A 26,140-nucleotide genomic window follows, 5' to 3' on the forward strand; every position below is an offset into this window, starting at 1 on the left:
TTCAGGCCTGCAGCCATCACAGTGATATCAGGAGAAAATCAGCTACCGACCAATCCCTCTCCTCCCGTCTCCTCCACCCAGCAGCTCGCTCACTGTCTGCAGACGGAGACACAGGCCTCTTCTTCACCTGGTTTACTTTAGATCAAAAGCAGTGAAAGCACAACACACCCTTGAAAAGATGTCAATGGAAGACACTGGCATGACAGTCGGCTTGAAGCTCTTCTATCCAGGTCCTCTGCTGCAGGACTGATCACCCCGACTATAAACCTGTCTCCTTTCAGCTCAGGCTGTGATACATTTAATCGGTCATGCACACCTGCTGCACATGGAGGCAAACAAGTGAATCTCCAGAACCAATGACACCAAAAAAAAACAAAGGTCAGAAAAAATCAGGGGTTGCACTGTTCTTCTAAAAGAATATTAAATTGTAAAGTTCTAATCTAGCTCAGGTAGTTTAAAGGGAACTGAGTCCCAGATCTCGCAGCTGGTGTTCTAACCCTTAAACACATCAATCTAAGAGCCACTTCAGCATGTATTAAGTCAGGTCCATGTGTGGAGGAAAGGATGAAGGGCTGTTGAATGGATTTTTTTTTTTTTTGGTGCATGGCCAAATGGTCTCATACAAGGGAATTTGCCTGGATATACCCACACTTTAAAGGGGACATATTATGAAAATTCCACTTTTGTAGTGCTTCTGCACGTTAATTTGGGTATCTGGCATGTCGAGCGTCCCAGAAACTCTGGAAAAACTCAAAACAGGTCAATCCGAGGAGGGCTGTTTTAGACAGGGTAAAAAGGTGCTCTTTTAAATTATCCTTGTGGTATTTTGACCAAAATATGTTACAGACATTTCATTAAGACCCCAAGGAACCATATCAACTGTGGTAAAATGGGCATAATATGTCCCCTTTAAATAACCTCCCATTCCCCTGACAGGTTAATCCTTCCTCCAACCCTGACCTCACAAAATGGGCCTTTAACTTTTCCATTTTTCTCATTTCTCTTTCTGTAAATGGTAGTTCTTAAATGTAGTATTCTATAAATAATAGTCAGAATATCCAGACATACCTACCTGAATATGTTTCTCTAAAACAAATTGCCATTTTACTTCCACTACTACAAAAATAAAAATAATAATACCAGATTATTTTTAGATAAATTAATCAAATAGATGAACAGATTAATCAGATACAATATAACAATATATTTTAATATATATCCTAACCTTCAATCAATAGTGCAGGGAGTCAGTCAGTGTGTAATTATGATTCAAGTGTATATAAATGCAAACTGGAGACTGTGTTGTAAGAAAGAAGTGAAAGGGCGACACCGTGTGGTAGCAGTGTGTAAGTGACTCTAGTGTCAGCAGGTTTAACCAGTGGAAGAAGGAAAGGTTCCAGTTTTTAGTGAAACTGTGGGAATGTGTGTCAGGTCGGTTGTTTATGACAAAATACAACCAATTCAATAACTAATGAGTAAACAGACTTAGATCTAAATGATATAGAATCTTTTTTAACCAACTGGTTAACTCCCTTAAGACGTCTTCAAATCATTAGTTATTGATTCACAGTGATAATCATCATTAATAAAGTGGCAACATATAAACCATTTAACTTTGGTCCTTGTCTGTAACTATTAGTGTATATCTAGATAATTGCAGAATTCATACATTAACTTGACGATACTTGATGATAAAATATGACATTGACATCTTAAACTCTGTCTTGATGAACATCTATCCGTTCACTAAAAGTATATAATTATATATTTTATATTATATATAAAACCGTGGTGGAGCGTTTGTTTTCCATTTTAATCACAAACTATAAGCAAAAATCCAAATCTCAGACTAACGTATGAGTCAGACACCTCTTACCTTAATATTCAACATTATATAGAATGTTGCACTGCTTTAAAGTTGATTCGATTCATACTTGATAAAGTTAAATATTAGATTTACTTCCACATAGTCTAAGTGTAGCCTTATTGCCCCGGAGATGTCATCATAGGCCCTTTAAAATTCATCTACCTTCATTACCAACCTCACATTGACGTCACTCTCATCCAAATTAAAGTTAAAGAGGGACACAAAACGTCTCACAGCTCATCCTCATTTGAAATGTTTTTATTCTAACACACGAGCCAGACACAGATGTTTAATGTTTGCGTTTATTAAGTTATCACACTGATATGGTTGTATTAGCTGCAGCAGACGTTGAGCTGTGTAAACCTCTGAGAGGAAGCTGGGTGGCTGCAATGTGCTGCAGTTTGAAATGTTAGACACGCTGATGCAGAAAATGACCCCGGATCAGATGTTAAATACAGAGCAGGTGTTTGAGCCAAACACAATGATGTTGGTGCATAGAGGTGCAGGTTTGACACAACCAAACATTGTAAAAGCTTCGGCTCGGTCACCGGACACTGGTTTGGCCTTTTGTTGTGATGCTGACGTAGCTGCAATTGCATACTTTAGTAGTTTTTAGTCGTTTAGTGATATTTAAACTCCTTTTGGACAATGTGACGAAACAGAGCTCACCAACAGCTGCCTTCACTCTGGAGAACATGGTGGGACATCTATGCAGCAGCTACAATGGTTCTGGGCAGTGACAGTGAATCTAATTACATTTGCTCTGTCCCAGTCAACACATGTCTCCAGCTGCCTCATGTCAGTCTTGGCTCATCTCATAGATGCGGGCTAAAGTACGTGGGCTGCAGGAATCCACTGGACATGAAGGGATGCAGGAGCCCCCCGGTGGATGCAAGCGGAACAGCACCGGCCGTGTGGAAGATCACATTCCCGGAGCTGAAGTTCGGGAAAGTCTGGTGGAAGCTGGCGGAGCTCGAGCCACAGGAGGCCGGGTTCGGACTGACGAGGGAGTTGGAGCCGGGCTGCAAGGTGCTGTCCGCCCCGGGGTTCTGCTTTTTCCACTTCGTCCTCCTGTTCTGGAACCAGATTTTCACCTGGGTCTCGGTCAGGCTCAGGGACAGGGCCAGGTTGAGTCTCTCGCACACGGACAGGTACCGAGTGGCGCGGAACTTGTTCTCCAGAGCCACCAGCTGCTCGTATGTGAACGCTGTCCTGGCGCGCCGCGGTTTGGCGCAGGCCTGGTCCGTGCGCCGACGCTTGTGCGCGGATGGGGCCTGCGGGCTGACCGCTGGCTCTCCGTCGTCCTGGTCCTGATCTCCGGGGAGACCGGGGTCTGTGTCCGCCGGGGAGGAGTGGAGGGGGTCTGCAATGTCTGAGTGATGCCTGCAGGATGGATGCGCATATCTGGTCTCTTCCCCTGAGAAATACAAATAACTGTTAGTTCAAAACCTCTAAGGGGAATTCAAGATGCCAGAATATTATTCGTAAAGATCAGTTAGCATCTATTTAAGGGGGATGCTGTACGAATTCAAATATTCAGAGCTTTATTGACTGTTTTAGATTTGGCACACAAATGCTGTCCTGATTTGATAAAATTAGGAAAATTTGAGAAAGACACTGAGATACAGGCCTAAAAGTCCCAGAGTAAACGTGCTGCACTGACTGAGGACATCCCCTGGAGACATTAAGGAATGAATCACCATTGTGAAATCTTGTTCGTCTTTGTCCATTCTGCACTTATGTTCTGCACCCAAAACTGTCTGCTTGACATCTGTGAAGTGTTTGATTGGGAACCTGAGGTCGCTGGAGCGCGGCAGAGACTCAGAGAGAAGGGAGAGAAGGAGGAGAGGACACCCGGCCACTAATCCTTAAATCATTTATAAACCACACAGCGCCTCAAATGTCATGTTGCGGAAAAGAAATCCCGTCTAAACCTAGCCCCGACACCTCAGCCGTGACGTGCTAATGGAGTTTCATATTTGCGCTTGGATCGATAAATGTCATCTATTTAAAGCGAAGTTTTAATCGAGCGATATTTGGGATCAGACATGGATGGGGTGTGAAGTTTGTACCTGCAAGGTGCTGGAGGGAGATATGCAGGATGCGGTAATGGGATATCGATCAAAAGCGCGCAGAGGCATCCTCAATGGGACGATTTAAACAATTACCTGCCCTGCCTGTCCCAGTGCCAATCACACGCTGGGGCTCTGGGAGCGAGCCTTTGTGGCTTCCGTGAAAAGGAAACGCAGCCTTGGAAATTAAGGGAAGGTCATAGAGAGATGACAGTAAATCTGATAGAAAATAGCGTCTTATTTACGGATCCAGACCCAGGAGAGTTTTCTTTATTTATCACTGCGTTCTTATGTGGATTCGCATTTTTACAATATTTGGCACATCCAGTTATAAATCAATAGCAATATTACGCGTTAATGTTTGATCTAACATTACGCGTAAATGTTTGATGAATTATGATTCTTAAATTGTCCGTTTTCTCTAACCTGCTTCCGTGAAGTCTCCCCTCGCAGCGCTGTCCGACTCCAAACTTGCTTCCTCTGCATTTGCTCCGGGAAACTTCTCCTTGGAAAGTTCGGTCCCCCTTCCGCTGTTGAACTTGTTAGGATCCAATATATCAATTATTGAAAAGGAAATCTTATGAGTGGACATCATTGTCACTCCACAGTCCTCGGGGTCCAGCATCCTTTTTCAACGAGACACCACTCAAAGAGGATGGAGAGAAAAAAAAATGACTGACGTGCGTAATTACGCGTGCGGAGAGGAACTTCTCATGGTTTCGCCTTCTTCTTGTCTTCAAGCTTCATCGAACCGGCTTAGTGGTGATGATCCCTCGCAGTTGTGTGGACCTCGCTCCCCTGCCTCTGTCTGTCAGTCTTGGATGCAGCGTGCATGAGGCGACCAGAGCGCGGGTCTTTAAAGCGTCTGCAAGCGTCCCCCCTCGTCTCTCTGTCACAGGCACGTGACACAAACACTATTAGTGTTTCACACGACCACCTAATGGGCTCAAAGCATTCGTCGATAATCACCCATATCATTAAATTCAATAATGCACGACCCGAGAGTAAATTGGGCACAGATGGCACTTGATCCATATCAGAGATCGCCCTGTCTAACCTAGAAACGGACACTTATTAGAGGCAATGCTGTCAGGAAAAGGGGATTTTCACGTCCCCTGAGCAACACAAAAACTTTGTGTTAATCGAAAACAAACGGTTTCTGCTTATAAGCAGCTGACCATGGATGGCATTGTTGCAGCACCATGTTAACCATCAGTGCAAACCATGGCTTTATTCTATTAAAATGGAAAAGCATTAAAATGAGCTTTACACTTCAAAAGAGGGCAATCAAGGATATAAACAGATGTCTATTATATAATGTATCTATCGGAGATATATAATATAGTTATATAAAATGTGTTATGACATATTCAAAGTTTGTAAAGACATATTTTTAAACAGGTTTATTTAAAGTATGAATATCAATGTATTAAGTCTTGAACACATTCCTCCTTTTTGTCTGGCTTATTCATAATTGCAGTTCTATTCTGTAATGCATTTATGAATTAAGTTTGTGGTTTTTTTTATGATGATAATATTTCCAATTCCATTTACATTACATTGCAGCACATTTCCCGAAGTTAACTTAGAGCAAATCACAAGATTGAAATCGTTGTTGTTACTATTTAAAGTCTATGACAAATGACAGGAACTTCTTATAGAAAAATGAAGGAGGTTGTGTTTTCCACAGTCTAAAAGGTTCTTTGATGAATTCTGTTCTCGGAGTGGCTTTAAGAGCATTCGGAGCTAAACTGTGGCCTCACAATGAATACAGCTGATTGTCTTCTCTCCTAAGGTGATAGATTTATATTCACAATCAATCGCTCCCCCTAGTCTCCGCTATTAGTATTCAATATAAAGTGGCACAGGGTTGTTTAAAGCTCGATGCCTCGTGATGGCTAAAATGGTGAAACCAGTGACGGATCAATATTCTCAGCAGGTGTCCAATACAGATAATACCTGATGGCTACAGACAGTCATTTTGGATACTGGAAGGCCAAACCAGTTACAAAACAGGGAGGTTTATCTGAAGCTTCCTTTAGCTCCCCAGTCCTTGAATGACCCATGTGTTTTTCCCGTTTGGTTTCTGCTTTTATTGTAATTTATTACAATTAGAATTAGAAAAGGTTCATTTTGTATTTATTTCCCTCTGCCAGCTGTAGTGTGGTGTCACTCTTGTGCTCCATTTGTTTATGAATTAACATGTTTTACAATCTGAGCCTGTGAGGTCTACACTCGTGTGTGCATGAGACAGGCTGAGGGGCCTGCTCTGTGTTTTTCTGTTCAGTGTCAGTATCATGGGGGATCTGATCATGTTTACACACTGTTAAAGGTCTCCCGAATTCCTCCCCACGCAACTTCCTGTGTTACTTATACACTTCAGGGTGATTACTCTGCTCCACGGAGGTTTCATTGCTACCCAGGCATAGTCTGTTGGACTGTCATGGTCTGCAGTAGTTACATAGTCAAACATTTGTTAAAGCAAAACCCTATGGGGTGTCAGCATGTCGGCATTTGCATGTGTATGGCACTTGTGCGGCCATTACTGTAGTACCTCCATATGAATAGGGCCCACTGCACGCTGGAGGTTTACAACTTCCTACGAGAAAGCCCAGTGGCCGGACATCTGTTTGTTTGGGACAGCGGGACAAAGGGGACAAGCCCCGAGGACAAAGAGGCCCTAAGGTGGACTTCAGACAGCGGGAACAGCAGCTGGCTCGGCTTTGAGTCTGTACGGGCCAGAGCGAGATCCCAGTGTGGAGGAGCGCTCGCTGTCGGACACCACGGGGAGCCGGAGAGACACACTTCCATCCAAGACCCCCCTCCAGGGTCAATAAAGTCATCACTTCACAGGGAGGCCGACCCCAGTCTGCTAAACGTCAGATAATTTGTCTAATGGCAGCAGCGGCATCATGAGCTGCGGCTCTACTCACAGACTCACAGGGTCCATTGTTTTCTCTGAAGTCCTCCACTGTCTCCACAAGTCTCCCGTAAAGAGGGAGTCAAACAAAGGATCAGAAAGTGTTGAGCATTCAGGGAGGCTGTTAGATCCTCGGTGTCAGATTCCTAAGGTCTGAGGTTGTTATGGTTTCTGAGATGCAGATACGTTGATGGTTTTCATGTTAAAATTATACAGAGATGAGGAAAGGTTTGCAGTGCAGGTCTCCAGTCAGACCTGGGTAGCTATGTGATCTGAATAACCTCAGTGATCTCTAGTTTTCACTTCAGCAGTGAAGTATCTCTAAATCTACAATAAGACACGGCTGAAAGATATTTTTTCAGAAATTCATGGTGCCATGAGGATAAATCCTACTTTCAGACGTGCACTGAAGTCGCTGAAGTCCAGATAGTTTTTAGACATTTTCCGGAGAGGCTGGATACGAGACCACAACAGTTTCCAGAGCTTTTCCTGCCAGTGCCCTGGTAAGATATCCTGAAAATGCCCATGTGATAAAACAGCAAACTTCGGTTTGAGTGGGCGTGTTGATGCCGCTTCTAACATGCGACTGATGCAAAACACAAAGAATAGAAATATCTCAGAAAACAGATGGATACATGTAAAAGACGCTGACAGAGATTCTGAGAGCGATTGATGCTCAGTTATCCTGCTGAGTTCTTCAAGTGGAAAAGACATCGGGTTCATGTCGTGTCTCAAAACAGCTGCAGGAATAAGCCCTAAATTCCTGAAATAAGCTAAAAATTTAGCACCTTCGTTTAACTCATAACGGAAGTTCATAAATCTTTTAATGTTTTTTGCTAGATGCATTAAATGTGGATTTTTCTCCAGCTTCAGATCGCTGCTAGCAGAAATCTTGTCTAGTCTTGCTCACATTCAAAAGATGAGCAAGTGATTTCTGATGTTTTTAACCCAAACAGCTTTAGATCTCCCCTGCACGCCTCTGCCAGCCCTGCTTTCAGTTAAACCTCTGTGTTTGTTTGACTCTCTCCGACAACAAGGTCAGTGGCATTGCCCAGTAATTGTCCTAACGGCCTGTGTACCTGTTGGGTGGATGCGAGTAATGAGAGTTTTTCATTACGGGCGGGACGGGTGAGTGCGCCTGGCAGATGCTGACAGGCAGCAGATGTGTAAAGTTGGGGGTGATTTGTAAAGGGGGTCAACTGCATCACAGAGGAGATGGAGGGCGATGTGGGGCGGGGGTAAATTATGCTGAGGGACACTGTCAGTCATGCTGCGCCCCTGTCACGGCAAGGTAAAGGTCAGTTCAAACGCCGGCGCTCAGCACAGCTCGGTCATGTCAGCAAACTTTCCTTCACGTACAAACTGTAGATGCTCAGTTCAAAGTGTTTAATCCTTTAATTGAATCTGTTTCTGTCTGAAAAACGTCTTTGTAGCTGTGTATGTGGATATCCAATGATTTTATCTGGATAGTTTGACGTTTCTTAATGTTTGAAGTCAACGTTTTCTCCATTCTGCTCAGAGGATCACAGATGTGCTACTTAAAAAACTTGCCTTAATGCATTTGACCTAAATTCTGCCTCTTTAATGACACACACAATATGCAATGACTTCCTCGGGCGTTCACGTTACAGTTTGCAGGAATCCATGGATCCAGAAATCAATGAAAAGCATCCTCCGTTTTGAGGCAGCTCTGGGCAACTGACCAAGGATCAAAACTTTTGATCTTGTCCCATTCCTCAAATTCAACCTGCCTGTTCGCCTTTGCTGAGGAGTTTATGTTTTCACTGCCGTTTGTTGTTGCTAGTTATCAGGATGAATCCTGAACGTCTGGTGTAAGATCAGGGTTTAGATCAGGGTAGAACACATTTGATTTTGGACTAGGACTAGGACCAAGTTATTTTGGTGGATCTCGTCTGTCCACACGATCCCAGCCACATAGAGGTGAGTGTCGTGAGCGTACGTAACAACAACGACCGGGACAAAATGGACAGAAAGAGCTGCAGCTGGCGGTTTTACACACGGCTGAGGCCTACTGCTGCGTGGTACCCGGCATCTGCACACGGCGCACTGTCACTCAACGCGGGCATTGATTAGCCATTGTTCTGAGAAGGTCACATCATAATTCATTAACAATAATTAGTCCCACAGTGCCACCTGCACTCCTTCTCCCGATTGCCCGGTTAAATTACGAGCAACCATCACGGTTCACGCGTGGAACAATGAAGATGTATCCGCAACGTAAAGGCAAGAGCTATTAGTTACATTATTTAAATGGACCCGTTTAAACCTGGGGAGCTGTCTTTATGAAGGGCAATTAGGCACTAACCGTAATTGATAATTCGTGCTAATTACAATTAGGAAATATAAATAGTGGGTGTGGGATTAATCATCATTGTGGTTAAGCGGGGAGCAGCCGTGGTGCCGACCGGGGAGGTGTGATGGAAGCAATGGATTATGCCCCATTCATCTCCATCTAGTGCAGAAACAGATTGTGTTTGTCCCTTTATATTTCTCCATTGACTGTTATCTCTTTTTTGTTTTCGGTGCCCTTGCCAAATAGCCTGTCAGGCCGGGGACCGGTGAGCCTGCAGTTAGTGAGGGAGCTGCAGATTGAGACAACACAGGCTCTGCTGGTGGATAGAACTGAAACAACTGGGAGGAGTGGAGGTTTTTCTTTCATCTCCCAGCCTGGAATGACATGAACACCCAAACAGAGGGGCTTCTTTCAATATAGTTTGGTATGATAAACAAGATTCGATGCATTTTTACAGCCATGACATTTTCTTTTTTATTTCTTATGTCAGGCCTAGTCAATGATCAGCAGGAATTACATTTTACATTGAATCATTTAATTTCTGTTCAATGTCTAGCGTATCCATATATGTATACGATATGATATATATGTTTAGCAAAGGTTTTTTTATACAGATGTCATATATTTATATATATTTAATATTTTTATAAATGCTAACTGAGGGTTATTTTTTACTGCACATATGAATAGTACTTCTCAAATATTTGAAAATGTCCCTTTGTGTGACTTACCCATTTAAGGATCTGATACAAGGTCCAAATTAGTAATTCTTCAATCTTATGTAAAGTTAAAATTGAATTAAATGAAATTACATTTACAATTTTGTTATGTAGTACAAATTATTTTACTATTTTTTGTAAACTTAAATTCCAATGATAGTTTTGGTTAATTTTCAATACTCGATATTCAGAATTCTTCTGCTAAAAACATCTAATTATCTGCACTTTGAATTCTATTTGATATCTTGTTTTGGAGTCAGTCCCATGACAGTGGCCAGCAGAGCAGCAGAGGATGCTTTGTGCTCCGGCTCACATTTCAGATTAAATCTTGGCCCCTCACCTCCAATTAGAGGAAAGTTCGAAGGTCGTCTCATTTGACCTTTGAACTTGGCGTCTGAGCCACGAGGCTGAAGATGCTTGGTCTAATCCAGCACAAGTCTCTCGCCTCGCCGTGCATGATGACAATATCATGGGGCCTAATGAGATGTAACCTATTCCCTTTCATATTCCGACAGCCCTAACCCAAACCCATACACGAGAGTGTGCGCAATCCAAACAACCTTGGCGATAAGTCAACATGCACATGAAAAGAAGCCTGAGCAGCGTCTTTGGTCTTCAAAGGCACAACGCTCTGATTTAAATATGAAGAGCAAGCTGTCTTAGCTGAGCAAACAAACAAATGGAAATGCTCGGACTCTGCTGTAGGTACGTAGGCATGTTGACTCAGATGTGCCCCCATTAGGCTTTATTGCTTTATTCACCAGGGATTTGAATTAATCATTGGTGTTTGGTGTGAGTGTGTGTGTGTGTCTGTGTGTTAAATCCCATTATATAAAATGGTTAGGGTTTTGTAAAATGCTGAAAAAGTGACAGGAAGAAATGTTGTATATTATATTATATAATATATAATAATGAAAAGTTTGTTTTAATGAGCAATTATTCATTTAAAAAAGTAATTCTGCTTTAGTACTATAACAGGAAGATAGTGCAGACTAATGCTTTGCATGCAGTTTTGTCTGATATTGTCTAAAAGTGCTTCCTCAGTTCCTGTCTTCCCCTTCATGGTCTTGTTTCGAGGCCCCTGCACCGCGAGGGCCCCTCACCGGCGGCAGGCGGCGGTTGGTAATTGCTACAGTGAGAGCTGGATCAGTGGAGCTACTCTAATCAATAAAGTCTTCATCAGCTATTTCCCCTGATGATTCTCCCTCATTTCTCCCTTAATTGTTCTTTTTCATCAAACAAGGTCTGTGCCGTGAGCGGGTGTGTGTCTGTGTGTGTGTGCGTCTGTGTGTGTGCGTGTGTTATGTTTGTGCGCCTCAGTCCTCCCCTCTCAATGGACTGCAGCTAACAGATTGCTAATGGAAGTTTGGGCAGTGAACAGCGGAGGGAACCTTTGCCTCCTTTAACTCGCCGGTGACCTCAATGAGATGAGGATTACTGTTGATCCAGGCTCAAGCAGCTTCTCTCCTGACACCAAGCGCCACCACCAACTCAAATAAAGACCCGAACATGTTCATGAGACCGGTCGCCTGTGTTCCACTTTGATCCTGTGCAGGAAACAGGGACGTGTAGCTCCAGCCTTGATTTTAGACGACTGAGATTCAACAATGCTTGCACACGAAAAAATGAACTGCAGCCATTGACTGTATTTCTATGAGATTCTGAATAATCTCAAAGAAATATAACATATTCACCATGAGATTATTTCTTGTAATTGCACAGTACTTTGCAATTTGTTTTACTTGAGTTCCACTTCTCGTAATGTAGCAACTTTTCTTTTAAGATATATCTTACATTCAATTTGTTAACCACAAAATAGTATTTTTTTATTAAATTTAAAATGTAATGTTTCTGACTTTAATATGTACTTAATATTCACCTAGAAAAATATTTTTGCTCAAGCCTGAAAATTGATTAATAAATAAATTTCGTTGATCTTCAAATAAGTAAATTCCCTAAAATTCCCAAACATGCAGATATATATATATTTTTGTAAATATCATTTCTAAATTGTGATGTTTACATTTCTTTCCAAAACGATACCGTGGCCACACTTAATATAATGACGTATTTTCACTGACCTTTTCTTTGGTTTATTGCAGTTCCACTGAAAACCGGAGTTTTGTGGATTTGACAGAGATTTTGTTTGGGAAGACATTTGGTAATTTGAATGAACTAATCTTTTAAGGAAGCAGTTTTTGCACAAACTTCCCACAGTCCCACAAGCATCTTTTCAATTTTCCCAAACACAGGAACGTAACACTTTAAGCACCACATTCTCCACTCTTTCTTGGTATTTCTGTTGGTAGTTTCAGTTTTCCAGCATAAAGCATCAGTGGGTGTTCATAGTTGCCCTCTGCTGCCCTGTAACCTTCATCCTCAGACTGCTTTGGCCCATGACTGCCACAGAATCGGAAATGATTGGGGTATAATTGTTTTCCTTAAGCGCTTATAGCCCTTCTGTGCTAGTAAAACGGTGAGGGTCCTCTGCCTCCCCAAGGGGGAGGAGTCGCTGGCTTTCATACGATGTCTTTCCTGTGGTTGTCTGGCTCCGCAGGCATCACTGCTCATGTGGAGCATCAGTAGGATGGGGGGGTTGACAATAAAGATTAAACACCAATTGTGTGTCTCTCAGGTAAATACATTTCATCGCAGTGACAACAAATTCCACCGTTTTTCTTTGTCGTAGGTAACTTTAATTTGTAATAATTGAATGAGTCTCTGGAGTTGTGATTAAAATCAAAACCTATTCACTAAGCCTGAAATGATAAAATAATAAATTGCTGGTGAACGATTTAAAGAGGTTAAAGACTTTTAAGGATCACCTCTTGATAACACCATCATCATTACAATCATGTGTTATTTTTCGAAAGGGATATTGTATCACATTATTCTATACTATCACAAGAAAAGTAATTACGAGGAACAGTACATGCTTTTGAGAATTTTAACCCTCTTAAGTGTAATACAATCGATAACACACAAATTAATTACCTTTTTTTCAAATTAAGGATATCAATTGTGTTTGTATAACTTGTTATCTTTTGTTTGAACCACTTAATTCACGACTGTGTTACCGATTGAAGTCATTTTTTAAGTTGGTCCAACATTGTACTTTTCTTTTGAAATTAAAGCTTTTGTAAACCCTGAAGTTTTTAATAATTGTAGGAAAACAGCTAATTTCTCCATTAGAGCAAAAACAGGGTTGTAGGACGGAGGCTGCAGGGGTCTTCTGCCAAAACAATAAATACGGCCTTGATGAATCTGTCCTATATTATGATTTATGGAACCTTTAGGGTTGTTGACTTACAGGGCTTTATTGAGAAAATTAGATTTGAGTTGTCTAACAGTCGGGCCACTCATCTCCTCAGTAAACTGCCGTAGATTGTGCCGCCGTGGGTTTTATCGACAGATCCCATTACTGAGGTCTTCACGTTTTATGACCATTTCCATAAATTCTGTCTGGGACAATCTCCGCTCTCAGTGGGACTGATGGAAAGATCATCTCGGGGCTGTCGTTTGACGCTTCAGCGCCCCCTCGCATACTCATTTACACACACATCACATACACACACGCGCACTGATATCTATATACACTGTGAGCTGTGTGGCTGCACTCTTGTCCCGCGAGCAGAGATGCCTCCCTGCCCTGTGATGGAAATGATTCAGACGTCAAGGGAGAGGACGCAGAGTGTTGAATGAGTTTACAGATGATGGGAGTTTTAGTTCAGGTCAGTGTGTATTTACAGCTCAATCACTTAACAGAGCAGGCCTCTCTATTAGACCTCCACCTATCTGGCTGGGTGACAGTCAGCAGCAAATAGGGCAGTAAGAGGGCAGATGATAAGACCTCAGGGACTGAGAGAGAACTCTCAGGGGGCGGTAACTCTATTTTCCTCCCATCCCCATGCTGCCATTAATCAATTTATGGCAAACATGAAGTTATTGAGCAATTACAGACCATGCCCTTAATTAAAGAGGTTGACTTGGGATGGTTTTCACTGGTAGTTTTCTGGGGATGGATTTTCCTCAGTTAACAGAACACTGAATCATGCTTTTCCTGTGTATGGTATGATATGGTGTTTTGTTGTTATATGGGTACCAACATCTGCAATTACAATACCAGAATATAAATATCATTAGAACATACCTTATCAGTTTAATAAAAAACTACTGTATCTGCAGAAACCATCATTGAGAACATGTACTTTTACTCTTTAATCATGGTCCACTAACATGGAGGAGGCAGGTTTATGGCCTATACTGCAGCCAGACACCGGGGGTCAATGAACACTATTTGCTTCCCTTTGAGGGAGCTGTGCCATGTGGCCACGGTATTGTTTTTGAAAAGAAATGGAAACATCTCTATTTAGAAATCACATTTACAAAAATAAATATATCTGGATGTTTTGGCATTTTAGGGAATTACTTATTTGAAGATCAACAAAATGTATTTATAAAATGTCCATGATTCCACCAAAAAACCCATTAAAATCTATGCAGCATAAAAATCCTCAAAACAATAGATGTGAATGCTGTGTTTGTTTGCATTTCATTAAATTTTTATTTATTCATTTAAATAATAGATTAAATTCAGGAAATTTTTCTGTTTATATATAATATTGAATATCACCTGGGTAAACTGTGAGCTGAACCTGTGTTTAGGTTCTTGCTTTAGATTTGGCACAAGGTTCCATCCTGTGTGTTGTTTGATGTCACATAAGCAACTTCAGATTTTCAGATCTATGAGACAAACATTATTCATTTAACACGAGACTCATGTTAGAAAAATATTGCTGTTGATTTTCAGAATTTTCCTCTCACCTCATTTTATTTACCATTGTTGCAATATTTCATTAAAAAAAGATTCACATTCTCATGTCACAGAAAGTCACAACAGCAACACACCACACTGTGACCTGAGAATGTGATGTGCTGCTGTTTGTGACTTTCTGTGTCAGAAGAGGGAGCTGTGACCTCAGGTATCTAAACCTGAGCTTTTCAACCAATGAGTTTGACTTTTCTTTATTTTGAGTTTTGTTTATTTGCTCTGGTTTTAAATCACATTAATTAAAAAGAACTATGAAAATTGATAAGCAGGAAAAGGGGGAAGATTTCATTACTGATTACTGCAAAAAAAAATACCCCCAAAGTTAATATACTATTTAAACGATAAGACAAGTGAAAAAGCACATGATTGTAAAACAGTGATGAACATACATATGATAAATGGAATACTCAAAGGAAAATCTTATTTCAACCAAATTATCCACAACTTAATTTTGATTTAAAACTAACCCTAGTGTGTCAGATGTTTATCAGCTGGAGATCTATATGTTTTCTCCGATTTTAATGTAATAAAGTAATGGTGAATTTCAAACGTCTGAGATCAATAAATGAGAGAGTAGGGTCCGATTTTGTTTTACCCCAATGTGATAAATATGAGGTTCAATCAGATATATTTGAATGCTTGCAAAAGTAAACATATCAAAAAGTATAAAAAACAGTTGTAATGAGTGAACAATTAAAAAGCAAAATTACAAAGTGCCAAATAAAAAGCGAGAAACATCTGCCCTAATAAATCAAAGAGCTGGCTGTGCAGTTCGCGGATCCATCCCTTCTGCAAGTATAAAGGTAATATGGTGCCATCTGCTGGCTCGGCACTGTAATCAGCTGTTACACACTGTGATGGCTGGAGTGCTGTCCCGCAAATGACTGGATCTTTATAATGGGGCCTTTATTATTGTGGTCACTAGATTCAGACTTGACATGCTCAGCGTCACTCTTATATAAAACCAACAGGGAGGAAATTGGATGTCTTTATTGAGTGTGGGCGTCACTGGCCGCACAGCTTGTTCCTACAGAGGTGCTGTGCCACTGTTTGTGAATGATGACCAAGACTATCAAGGATGAAACCGTGATGGAAAGGTCAGGACGGGGCTTATCAAAAGGGCATCAACTCACACATGCACAAACACAAACACATACTCACACATGCATGCCTTGTCCGCTGTGTTAAAAAATAGCAGTGATATTGTATTAAAACATGTATTCACCATAACATTAAATTATTTAAGGGAATTAGCTTTTTGTCCCCATAAGCGTGACAAGTCCCCATAATGACTGTAAATAGTCCTCGGTCCCCACATAATGAGAAACACCTGTACACATGTACACACACACACACACACACACACACGCACAGCTGCCATAGGAAGTCAAACCCGTCTGAACCTCGTTTCATTTCTCTGCTCCCATGATGCCTCAGCTAAGGTTCAAAGCCTGTGGGAGTGTGTGACTGTGTTTCCCTGACAGCTGTCTCTCAGCCAGGCTGCTGAATAATCATCGCTCGGCTTATTGGTTTGGTTATGGCCTCTCAGATTCCATGTCCTTCTGCCAGATAGGCATTGAAACGTCTGTTTTATTTTTTTTAAACAGGAGCATAGTGTGATATAAAGACATTCCAGGGAGGGGCATTACATTGAGTGCAGATTTATTGTGTTTTACATTAACATTGCACTTGAACACCGTTTGTAATGTGTTTTTATTTGTGCGTGGCCAGATGCAAACGCTGTGGATCAGCAGTTTAAAGTTATGTGCAGCCGAACCCAAACCTGTTTATGCCTCTCTCTGTTTCCCAGCACTTGGGAGGACCGCCTGATTAACTGAGATTATTTTGCAGAGTCAGCAGCTCACTTATTTGGTTTCATTCTCCCTACATGCAGAGGCGATAGCGACATTACACAACAATTTGAATGTTGTAACCACTTTGTTGAGTGAAAGTGGATCTTGAGGGATTATTGTTAAAGTCGAGAAATCTGCTGTTCCATCTCTGTATCAGATTACCAGACCCTCAGGGCGCCGGGACGAACTGACCTCGGCGTCTTTGTTTCTCCGAATTTAAGCCGTTGTCGGAAATTTGAGTGGGATCCTATTGCTCCTGTATTGTTTGTGCACATGATGTAAACAGGCAGGGACCGACTCAGTCCTCTTACTGCCACATTTCCAGACCTTTTGGATCTGGAGCTCTGTCGTCCTAGAGATTCGTCCTCACCACTTGTTTGTATCTCATCTCTCGTGTGGTTTCCTTGTTTGTTCTTCTCTCTGTGTGAGGGTACCCATGGTGGAAATGACGTTGTGTTGCTCAGATCGTCAGTAAATTTTGTAAATGTCATAGTCTCTCTATGCACTTGAGGTTTCTTTCCATTTAAAGGCTTTTTTATGACTCCACCAAATTGACTATGCTGTTTGTCTTGTAGCAGGATTGCGAAAACAAATTCAGATTTTATTAGAGCTTGGTGGATGGATGTTTTTTGTCAATCTATGGCTGAGGACGTAGAGAGGTTGTCCACTAAACAGAGTCAGTGGTTCCATCTGTATACGAATGGTGTGTGATAAAAAAGCGCTGAATATAGCGCATGTGTACGTAAATGGGTGAATATGACTTGTACTGTAAAGACCTATATAAACAGTCTCCATTTACCATGTGCTCTACTGAGTGCTGTTATCTCCAAGATGGAGGTTATGTGTTTGTTCTTTTTAACTACCCAATTATTTTCGGTGTAACTTACTGGAAATGTGGGGAATGACCCAAGAAAGAACCCATTACAATTTGGTGCGGATGCGGATCAAGGATTTATTTGTATCACTTTCTTTTGCATCGAGAAATAGGGCATTTTGGAACATCAAGAATAAGAACAATATTTATGGGGCTTATATAATGATTGTGTGCATTTTTTCTAATCTAATCTAGATCTAATTAAAAATCTGGATCTAGTGAATTTTAATGTGGTTTCACCAGGGGACAGTTGGGCCTTGGCGGGTGGGAGCATTTTCCATTCTTCAAATCAAGGGTTTCTACTAAGATGGCATCTGTTGTGCAGATTGTAAAGCTTGGATGGATATACCATGTATACAGTATATATATATAAATACTGAACCAGGCTGTAATGCTCACAATATGCCATGTGGATCATGTGCAGCAGCTTGTTTTTCCCATCAACATTTCTACATTTCATTGTTTAGAGTGACATCAAGAGAATCCATCTGTGTGTTGATGTTTCCCAGGCTCATGGAAAGAAAAAAGGAGACATTTGCACGAGACAAAGCAATTTAGCAGGTTTTCTTATCTAAGAGGAGCTGGCACGGTGGTGCAGGTAAAACCACAGCTCAGCATGAACACACACACGTACACAAACAGCAGCATCATAAAAGCTGTCACGAGGGGTTGAACGCAGGAGTACGAGTTACATGCTAAATAAGTTATTGAGACAATTAAAGGTTGTGTAAGTGCGATTTCATTGCCCTATGAGTTATTTCCAGTAATGACTCGTTAATTCTTGTTTCATCGTCTTTCAGCATCACCCTCATCACATTGGAGTGTTGAACTCTTGACATCTGCTCTGTGAGCGTGAGCAACACATAAAATATCATGGAAAAATAAAGATGTCAGGCAACTGATGAATAAATAGGCGCCTGTATTTCCATGTGGTTTATGAGGGTTCTTGTATCTACTTTGACATCTCTGCTGTGTCCTCCTACACATACTATAAGTGTTGACTTCCTGTATTGTCTTGCCGTCAGACAAGCAGCCACAGGATCAAGGACCTTTCCCCAAGTGAGACATCTTATAGTCAACAACCTGGACGAAGTACCTGTTAACTATAAAAATGATATTAGGCTTTTGTTTTGTCCTCCTCACAAAACATATTTCTGCGTCTACACGCCACCGTGACGTGCTTGAATATGGACAATCACTACACACGTGGCTGCAATCAGTACACAATCTAAAGGCAGGGCGGAACAGGCTATTGTGTCCGTTTAGTGGGTCGGTTTATGTCATGATTGTTTTTACGATTGTTGCTTTGAATTACGTCACTGCTTCTGCAGCCATGACATTTAATTCGTACTGTCAGTGAAAGAATAAAGTTGCCTACCTGTGAGTCCTGTCATCAGCAGTGACAGGGTTTTCTTTGTCTCTGTGATAATAACAGGTTTGTGGCTGTAGTGAGTACAGACAGACTGAGAGACAGACAGTGGTAGAACTAGATTCTGTGTTAACGTAACCTAATGGCAGTTATGGAAGTTTGCCAGAAAGTAGAGCATGTGCATACAAACACACTTTTACTTTGCAGTTGTCATGTTCTGACAGCAAAATTTTACTTTTGCTGTCAGAACATGACAATTGCAAAGTAAACATTTCCAGAAATAAAGGCATAACCTCTCCCTTGCGCATATGCATATATACACATTGGCTTAGCACAAATTCATGTAGTGTACATTGTGTTACCACAGGGATTTACATGTCCTGTGCCTCGTCTGGGAGTGTTTGGTTTGTTGTACGATCCGAGGCCAAGACGTCGCTCCAGGGAAATCGTCAAAAGAGGAGAGAGAGACTTTTACCAAAACACGCTTCCATCGTCTGTTTGAAACATTACGTCAGTGCCAGGTTGGACTACATTCCTTAAAACCCATTTATCTTTGGCAGGGTAACACCCAGGTGGCGTCCTTTGTTTGGTCTCGTTCTCATAACCCAACTCAGTCCTCTGACCCCTCCAGCTCTGCTCTTTTAAACAACCATTTCCACCCCTCCACCTCCCTGCATCTCCCACGACAGACTTGACTCATGCACCCCAGGGGCCACCCAATGTGACACCCCACCCCCACATCTACTCGCCCATGACCCCCCTAAGACCACAACAGGAACCACATTCTTTCCTTTGTGACCAGTCTTTCATCCTTCTCCACCAGAAATAACCTGTATAAGTATTGTGTGGCACAAAAATCTTTTGTCCTTGTCCATGCCACGAGCAAGTAAAGTAAACACACTCTTTCACACTTTCTTTCTAGTTCAAATGACCTTTTTTTGACTTAAGGGACTAAAAGGTGAAGCTGACCTGGTGCATGTGTAAACGCAAAAATCCAAGTGAGGGCCTGCAGATCATCTGCAGACTTTCTCCACCTGGACTCACAATATAGAGTCTGCAGAAAGTTGGGGGACATTGATGTGAGAACACATTTATGAAAGGCAGACTGCTGGTAAACTCTGTGGCCAATTCTTCGGATTTTACCCGCAGGTCCCGTCTGGAAACGGCTTTAGAGTCGTTGAGGAAAGGCCTTGCTAGGAATCATGATACAATCTGTTTATAGGTGTGACTGTGGTTAAGGAGTGTCAGTGCATCCTTGTCCTGTGTTCCATTGAGTCCGAGATAATAGTGTCCACTGAACCGGCTAGTCTCATGTTGTTTCTGAGCAGTTTGCACGTGAATCTGAAGCATTTCGCCCCAAAATACGGCAATTAAAAAAATAATGAAGCCTAGAACCAGGTGCGGACAGGCTGTAGCGATTTTTTTGAAAAGTCAGGTATGCTGTTGACCTGAATTCGACCGCAGCAGTGACGATGACGATGACGGTGGCGGCAGTAGCATTCAGGCAGAGTGAGACAGGATCTGACAGGACAGGACAGTATGAGGTGTGGTGTGTTTATCTTCTAGTTACGCTTCCTTCATTGCACACACACACTTCCTACATCACAGATAACCCCCTTGGAATTGCGATAAACACTGTCCTATTTTTGCACATTGTGTTCATGGGCATGTTTGAGGACGTGTCCTTCAGAGTATGTTTGCATTACTTTAATGGAAAAGTTTGACACATTGAGTGCTGCATATTTAACAGACACATTTAAGAGTGGTATAATCCTCCCTTACTCATATTGATTTTCAGCCAAAAAGCTACTAAAGGTCACACTGTTCTTTCAGTGAACAGTCAATGACCCTCCCCGAGTTGAAGGAGCAGTTATTGCTTCACTTTGCAAGTTCGCCATGAAAGCGGCCAAAGGTGGAAGGAGGTCACACGACTTACAAACAGGAATCTCACACAATCACTAGAAGAAAAAGTCAACACGTAAACCATCAAGAATATTCCCAGATAAACGGTAATGTCAGCATATATATATAACTGGGTTATTCTAACACAGTTATGACACTGGAGTGTGATAAACCAGGTTACTTGGGCGCATTAGTTGGATCGATTTCTCTGTACAAGTCAATTTCAATGAAACACGACCATTAGAGGAGAAAAAGGAAGCCAAGGGGCGGAGGGGACAGATGGAAGAGAGAAACCTTACACCGCACTGTGGATGAGGAAGCTGGGGACCTGTGTTAAATGTTTAAAGTAGGAGGACGACTACGGTTTGCTTCCATCTGTGGTGTATTTATCAGAAAAGCTCATTCAGGATTACACTGATATGGTCTTTGACTATTTAAAAGTTAGCAGAGTGCAGGGGAAGCAACCTTCAGGACTGTAGGACACAAAAGAAGGAAGAGCGCTGTTTGTTTTGCATCCCGGATCACTCCGTCTCTCGTAAACCCACAATTTCCATGTCCACACAGAGCTCCCCCCCCCCCCCTTCTGACAGCCTCTGCTGGACAAACACCTTCGATCATCCAAAGGGATTCATGTCAGTACGACTGGATGGGGTAAAAGTGATTCCAAGCAAAATACACAGAGGAGTGCAGTGTTCACGGCAGACGTTTGAGGGAAAGTAAAACAGTCATCTGCAAAGCTGCAGTGTCATAAGTCTGGAGTCCGGCCAGTCCATGAATCATCGATTTTCTTTTTTAAAGTAACAAAAGGAAAGAAAGAAGCTGAAATCTGTCATCGCCCGTCATTTATCTGTGGATTAACCAACTTTAAAGCTGCACTCATCAGTATTTTGACAGTCATTTAACAGATAACCTCATCTCAACTCTACAGGGGGTGTGAATACTTGACTTGTATTCCAAAAATTACTCTGAATGAATGATAATGTTTATTCTGTGTCCCTCTCTGAATTAAGTTCTTTGTGTTCCATCTTTGATTTAATGCTAGATTAGCTGACACCCCGCCACATCCCCTCCCATTGCTGAAGTTGTATTTACAGCCATTATCCTTACATCAACCTATGTGCAGCTCTGTTGGCTCACTTCACAACAGGATCACCTGCCGCAGGAACAGCTTCAATGATTGGCCCCACTCCAAAATCTGATGCATGCACGTCCTGACTATGAAATCTCTGAATAGCAGGAAGCTTTTAGCAAATATTTAGATTCAGCTTAATTACAGAAATGATAAGAACAGGCCGTGTTCAGAGGTTAATCTCTCTAAAGAAAGTGTACATATATAATGTCGTGGAACATCCAGTGCATTCCACCTTCATGTTACGGCGCCTGCACTTTTTTAAAGTGGTGAGGCTGCCGGGGAAGCGAAGCGGAGACAGGGGCCATATGACACAGATTTGAAAGCACTTTGTGGCCGGCGCTGGCAGCCGAACACACCACCATAGTATCCATGGTATGCACCCGGGTAAGATAAGATGTAATGACAAAATCAAGGAAATAAACTTAAATGAAACCCTTTTAAATTTCCCTGCAGGCTAAAGCGTTAGATGGCTCCATGGGCTGAGATAGTGAATACATGTTTTGATATTTTCCTTCTCCTGATGGAGAATATGAGAGAACAGGGAAGCAGATCAGGTCATCGCACTGACAGAGGTCGAGCTGGAACTTTTTATGGATGGATTTTCCCTCCTCTGATGCTGTAAAAGACATTTCAGCTCCCACATGAAGTTTTACTCAATAGACACAAGGCCTTCCGCATTTTTTTTATCACTGGAGTTATGATGAGAGGAGGAACAGAAGTCAGTGGGAAACACAAAGCGAGACAGAGGTAACAGTGACTAACGCAGAAAACAGAAACCGCAGCTCAAAGCTCATAAAGCTCCTTCCTCCTTCTCTCCCGACACCCAATCAATCTGTCCCTGCCGCCCAGCTCCCCGCAAAGGGTCCACCCATTAAACACAGGCCTTTTTCACATGGTACCATCTTGCTCTGCACAGGTTATGCAACAGTGTGTTGTTGTTTGGATTGCCTGGATGTCAGGAGATGTCATGAGCTGACAAGAACCTTCATTGTTTACAGTGGACACATACGCTGAAGTCACTGCGATTTTAGGCCAGCGTGATCAACTCGTATAAAAAAAAAAAAAAAACACCAACGAGAATCTACCGTAATGTAAAGTAAAGCAGCTCATATGATAATTGTTGCTCAAGATTTATTACGATTCAGAAATTTAATGTTAACGTGCCGACAAGCTGAAGTTACAGATAATGGTCATGGGATTGAAAACAGGGAGCTTCAGACCACATGGACAACAGCCGTGTGCATTCCTTACATTACCACCAAGTATTTTCCACAGCAACCACAAGTTTGTTGATTCCTTCCATCCAGGCAAATGTTTTTATTAGAGATAATCTCACGTCAGCACCGGATGTAAATCAACGCAGACATTTAACCTTAGGAGGTTGATGAACCGTGATAAAAAATGTCTACTTTTTATATTTCCTCTCATCTTTTCATCATCTGGCAAAGGAAGTACCAGCAGGGACCAACTCTAAGGCAAGGAACATTTATTTGTATAGCGGTTTATCATACGAGGTCGGTCAATGTGCTTTACAGAAGTAAAAGAGCCATAAAAGTCCAGATCAGAAGCATCAGGAAACATTCAACACATTTTAAGAAGCATAAAATCAGGTACCAAGCCCAAATAATAAAACAGATAACTTCTAATTAAAGTTCTTCTTGGATCATACAAGAGCTTGTTCAGATATGTAAGTGAATCTCAACTCAATACCTACATCCCTAAATTAAAAGGGTTTATGAGTATCTATGTTAGTCTCTATGTTAGTTGTCATGGGGTGTCACCATATCTAGTCTATATAAACTGGTGGCATTCAGCCAGTCTCTCTCTCTCTCTCTCTCGCTCTCTCTGGCTTCCTCAGGGCTTGGGTTAGTTTGTATTTTGATGTCTCTATTAGATTTGCTAATTTGATTTAAATAAACTTAATACAACTCCCTCCTTTGTTTGTTCTTGAGCTACGTTGGGACATGATCGACAGAGCAACAAAATCAATCTAACTTTTGACTTATGAAGTTATGATTTACGAGCAGAAATGCGTCGTGGAGGCTTTTATTTTGAAAAAAAGAAGATTTTGAAGGTATGTCGTCTTGCAGCAGGGTGGATATCTTGAAGCAAAAATAAATTGGTTAAAAATCTGTTTAAACAACTTGTTCATAATTTCTTGTGGTTTGCAGATAATTATGTAAAGTATAATGAACATTATAATTTAGGTCTCTTAAATCCCCAGATGAAAACTCTTTGTCCTGCAGCTGTTGTACACAGAGTTTGAGCTGATGTGTATCATGAGCTTCATAGACAGCGCTCCCAGTGCCAGCATGTCTGGAAGCCAGCTTTTGTTGCCAGCATGTTTTTTTTATGTCTCTGGCTGCAGAACCAGGGAACGAGTTAACTTGTGTCTCACGCTTCATGCCAAGATATGTTTTGCTTGCTGACTGTTTCTTTTTCTCCTCCTCCTCTTTTATTCTTCTGCACGCTGCCGGTGTTTTCCTCCTTCATGTCCTTGTTTGTTTGCGTTCACGCTGGAGGCAAATCACAGACTCAGGAAGATGCAGCCGGGGACCAGGCTGCTCTCTCCTTTCTCTACGTCTTTCTCTTTTTACCTCCTCGCTGAAATGCAGGCAGTCGGGGTTTCCAAACTTGCGTCTGTGTTGGGGGTCCCTGGAGAGCAACCCCGCCATAATAGCCGGGTGGAGTGGGCTGGCAAGCGCACAGGGAGGGAAAATGAATAGCATGCTTTGGGGCTTTCCAAACCCAGACTCCTTACAAGGCCATTGTAAACTACATTGTGCTGAATTTACCCAGATTTACTCCAGCTGACAATATGTTTGGCCTGCGATGATGGACAAGAGTTGAAGAATGTTTTGTGGCCTGTGTGGACAAAAACACTGAAGTCTGGCCTGTAAAACAAGCAACATTTGCAGAAGCCAATTTGTTTAAATTCTGGTCTTTTCGGTCATGTAGCAGTGTTCAATCCTCGATGAAACTCTCATTTCACAACTCAATCTCTCCTCCCTATGCTTCCTCTTTACTCTCAGACACAGAAGATTGCTGTAGACACGTATGCACCAATATGATGGAGGGCCTGTGCTAGTGGGTGACTATGCATGTGAGCACATATGTCCCTGTGTGTGTGTGCAGCCCGTGAATCCTGGTGCAGAGGAGCAGCTTCCTCGATAACACTGTGAACCTGCAAGGGAAGCCGATAAATTGGAGCACTAGTGACAGTTCGACTTCCTCTCCTCAGAACGGACTTTGCTCTCTAACCCTGGGAGAGAACCGCCACGTGCTCCAGAGATGAGGGATCAGACGACCCAGTGATGGGAGTGCAGAAAAAAGAGCCCCCCCCCCCCGTTCTCACCTCCTTCCTCCGACACTCCTCCAATCCCTTCATCTCACTGATTATGAGTGTGTGTCAAAGGAAGGGAGGAGTGATGGAAAAAAGAGCCACAACAGGAGGAAACAACCAAATCACAAACGGGCCTCAAGTGCATCAACTGACTCAAACAGACAGCAACTCCTACTCACCGACCACAGTGTTTGATCACTGCGAGGCAGACACACACTGCACACAACCAGCCCAGGAGCAGGGCGCACACTTGGAAAGCATACACTGTGCAAACATAGGAAAAGGCCTTTCTCTGTTGTCACACACATGCAAACCTACAGGGAGGCAGTAATAACTGAAACCGGCCTCGCACATAGACTCCCATTGTCCTCTCTGTGTTCCTCTTTCACTCATATCTCTGCAGCTCATAGAGACACCCAACCGCTTGCACTTGATCTCCCTGCAGAGCCTTTTATATAATGACCGACTTATAGCTTGTGTGACTGTGCAGGACACCGAGGATGGAAGGAGAAGTGAAAATACGAACACAGCATTTCAGGTCTATACAAATGTATGAATACAGTAAGCCTCTCTATAGCTTCCTCTCTTTGTCAGTTACAGGTGTTACCTTCCAGAGGTGAAGGAAATGTCTTTTGCTCAAATAAAAGTACAAATATATATAAACCAAAAATTACTTGAGTAAAAGTAAGACATACAAGTAAGTACTTGCTTTTAAATATACTTAAAGTATATAAAGTAAAAGTCCATCTTCAATTTGGTTTTGTTTGCCTTTAACTTGTTAAGTACCTTGTAGCTATGTTATAGAAGTTGCTATACAAATAAAGTTTATTATTATTATAATATTATTATTATTACTAAAAGTAAAAGTACCACATTAACCTCCCTACATGAGGAAAAGAGTTCTTTATATATATATTTGCCAAGTTTAGCCTATCCCTTAATGC

The 26,140-nt window shown here is 41.9% G+C and overlaps 1 protein-coding gene across 1 annotated transcript; it reads right to left on the bottom strand.

Moving 5' to 3' along the window:
• Positions 1-2,682: 2,682 nt before the first annotated feature.
• nkx1.2la (NK1 transcription factor related 2-like,a) lies at positions 2,683-4,564 on the bottom strand. Its single transcript, XM_062401357.1, has 2 exons — positions 4,366-4,564; positions 2,683-3,284 (listed from the first exon to the last, which is right to left on the bottom strand). Exons 1-2 carry the CDS (start codon positions 4,562-4,564, stop codon positions 2,683-2,685), a joined length of 801 nt encoding a protein of 266 aa, XP_062257341.1.
• Between the last annotated feature and the right edge of the window lie 21,576 nt (positions 4,565-26,140).

The sequence above is a fragment of the Platichthys flesus genome, chromosome 12, assembly GCF_949316205.1.
Source record: "Platichthys flesus chromosome 12, fPlaFle2.1, whole genome shotgun sequence".
Lineage (NCBI taxonomy): Eukaryota > Metazoa > Chordata > Actinopteri > Pleuronectiformes > Pleuronectidae > Platichthys > Platichthys flesus.